Below are 2,428 nucleotides of genomic sequence, written 5' to 3'. Positions count from 1 at the left end.
TTCATTTACTGATGGACACAGGCTGTTTCCAGATCTTAGCTGTTGTAAACAAAGTTGCTATGAACATAGGGGTGCATTTATTCTTTCTGATTGGTGTTTCAGGTTTCTTAGACTATATTCCTAGAAGTGGGATCACTGGGTCAAATGTCAATTCCATTTTTAATTTTTGAGGAAATTCCTTACTGTTTCCCATTGTGGTTGTACCAGTCTACATTCTCACCAGCAGTGCAGGAGGGTTCCTTTTTCTCTACATCCTCACCAGTACTTGTTTGTTGACTTATTGATGATAGTCATTCTGGCAGGTGTGAAGTGGTACCTCATTGTCATTTTAATTTGCATCTCTTTGATAATTAGTGACATCGAGCATTTGTTTCTTATATCTCTAGCCATCTGTATGTCTTCTTTGGAGAAGTGTCTATTCAGTTCCTCTGCGCATTTAAAAAAATTATTAATTAATGACTTATTTTTATTCTTACTTGAGGATATTTTTTCCCATTGATTTTTAGGGATAGTGGGGGCAGGGAGGGAGGGAGGGAGAGAGAGAGATATGTATATAGAGAGAGACCAACATGAGAGAGACACATTGATTGGTTGCTTCCTGCTGGTGCCCTGACTGGGGGCTGGGGACCAAACCTACAACTGAGGTACGTGCCCAGAGAATAATGATGGGGCAAGAATCTCACTAATGATGGGGCAAGAATCTAACATGCACTGGCTCAAGTTTCCCCATTAGGTAGAATTAATGTGTTCCTGTCACTGCTCACCTGTGTCCTGTCTCTCTGGGCTTAAATCTAGCCACAAATCCCCATGCAGCTGGCTCAGTAGTGTCTGTTCTGTCTAATAATAACCATCATAATCATAGCATAGCTTACTTTGTACCAGGTTCTGTCCTAAGCATTTCAAACTCCAAGACAACTCTGAGTCAAATACAAGTACCTCCATTTTTTAAAAAAAATATATATTTCTTTATTGATTTCAGAGAGGAAGGGAGAAGGAGAGAGAGATAGAAACATCAATGATGAGAGAGAATCATTGATTGGCTGCCTCCTGCACACCCACTACTGGGGAACGAGCCCGCAACCCAGGCATGTGCCCTCGGCCGGAATCGAACCTGGGACAACTTCAGTCCGCAGGCTGACGCTCTATCCACTGAGCCAAGCTGGCTAGGGCGGTACCTCCATTTTATAGATGGGAAGCCTGAGGCACAGAGAGAAAAAGTAACTTGCTAAGTATCACATGGAAAATAAGCTAGTAAGTGGCAAAGCTGGGGTTCTAACTCAGGTAGTATGCTCTGCTACTCTCCAAGTGGGTCCCATGACCTGGAGATGCCTGAAGGGCTGGGGGTTTGGGGAAGGGAAGGGGGATAAGTCATTTATTTAATTAGTTAATTAATATATTTTTATTTTTTAGAATAAACACCTTTATTACATGAGCTAAAGTAGAAGGGAAGAGGATTTATTTGCCTTTCCGGGCCTTGATTTTCTTCAAATAGAACTCCAGCTTTTTGCCCTCGAGCACATAGCCATCTGCTGGGCCACACTGGCCTGGTCTTGAAGCGATGCATGCAGGAAGCTTGCCCTGCTGGAACTGCTCCTCGAGGAGATGGCTGATTTTGGTGTTCTTTTTCCTTTCATCAGATTTTTTTCTGAATTTTGTTTGATCGTTTTTGTTCAAAATCTCTTCCTCTTCAGGAGTCAGCTTGGCCCCCTTCTTGCGGCCCACGGGCAGTGCGTAGTGGGACTCGTACCACTGTCCGCACGGTGTGCTATCAACGGGCACGATGCTGTTCTTTACTAGGGTCTTGGTGCGGACCAGTTCGTTGTTGGATGCTTTGTAGACAACGTCAATAATCCTTGTTTTGCGCGTACAACACTGGGAACCCCAGGGGAAGCTGCCTACGTCCAGCCTCAAGGCCCGGTACTTCTTGTTGCCTCCGTGCACTTGGAGTGTGTGTATGCAGCCGGGCCCAATCTTAGGGTTGGCAGCAGGGCATCCCAGCTCATATTTTCGCTTCTTGTGGTAGGGCTTCCTCTTGCCCCTGGTCTTGCAGCGCTTGTGCCAGTTGTCTTGAGAGATACCCATAGCTCAGTGCCGGCTGGAAAGAGTGGGGATAAGTTTTTGGTAGTCCATTTTGGTGTATGGTTCAAGCTACATTTACTAACTGAGCTTTAAGCTTTATACTGTGTTTTAATTTTTAAGCTGTTTATAAATTCCTGTCTGACTCCTGTGTTTACTTTTCAATTGGTTCAGAGTTGGACAAGAAAAGATTTGTAAACTACTGTCTCCCTTAGAAACTCCAACACTAACATGGTCCGATTTCACTGAAGTAGGATAAAAAATTAGATAGCCTGGGATACTAATTAGGCTGGATATCCCGTCCTTCCTTCCTTCCGGATGAAGCCGGGGCTGCGAGGGAAGCTGAGGTCCT

The 2,428-nt window shown here is 44.5% G+C and overlaps 1 protein-coding gene across 1 annotated transcript; it reads right to left on the bottom strand.

The window, feature by feature from the left end:
• Positions 1 to 1,455: 1,455 nt before the first annotated feature.
• LOC118651163 (40S ribosomal protein S8-like) lies at positions 1,456 to 2,082 on the bottom strand. Its single transcript, XM_036300049.1, has one exon. The coding sequence runs from the start codon at positions 2,080 to 2,082 to the stop codon at positions 1,456 to 1,458; it is 627 nt and encodes a 208-aa protein (XP_036155942.1).
• Positions 2,083 to 2,428: the final 346 nt, after the last annotated feature.

This window comes from Myotis myotis, unplaced genomic scaffold (assembly GCF_014108235.1).
Source record: "Myotis myotis isolate mMyoMyo1 unplaced genomic scaffold, mMyoMyo1.p scaffold_m19_p_3, whole genome shotgun sequence".
Classification (NCBI taxonomy): domain Eukaryota; kingdom Metazoa; phylum Chordata; class Mammalia; order Chiroptera; family Vespertilionidae; genus Myotis; species Myotis myotis.
This window is presented reverse-complemented; position numbering and strand designations above follow the sequence as displayed.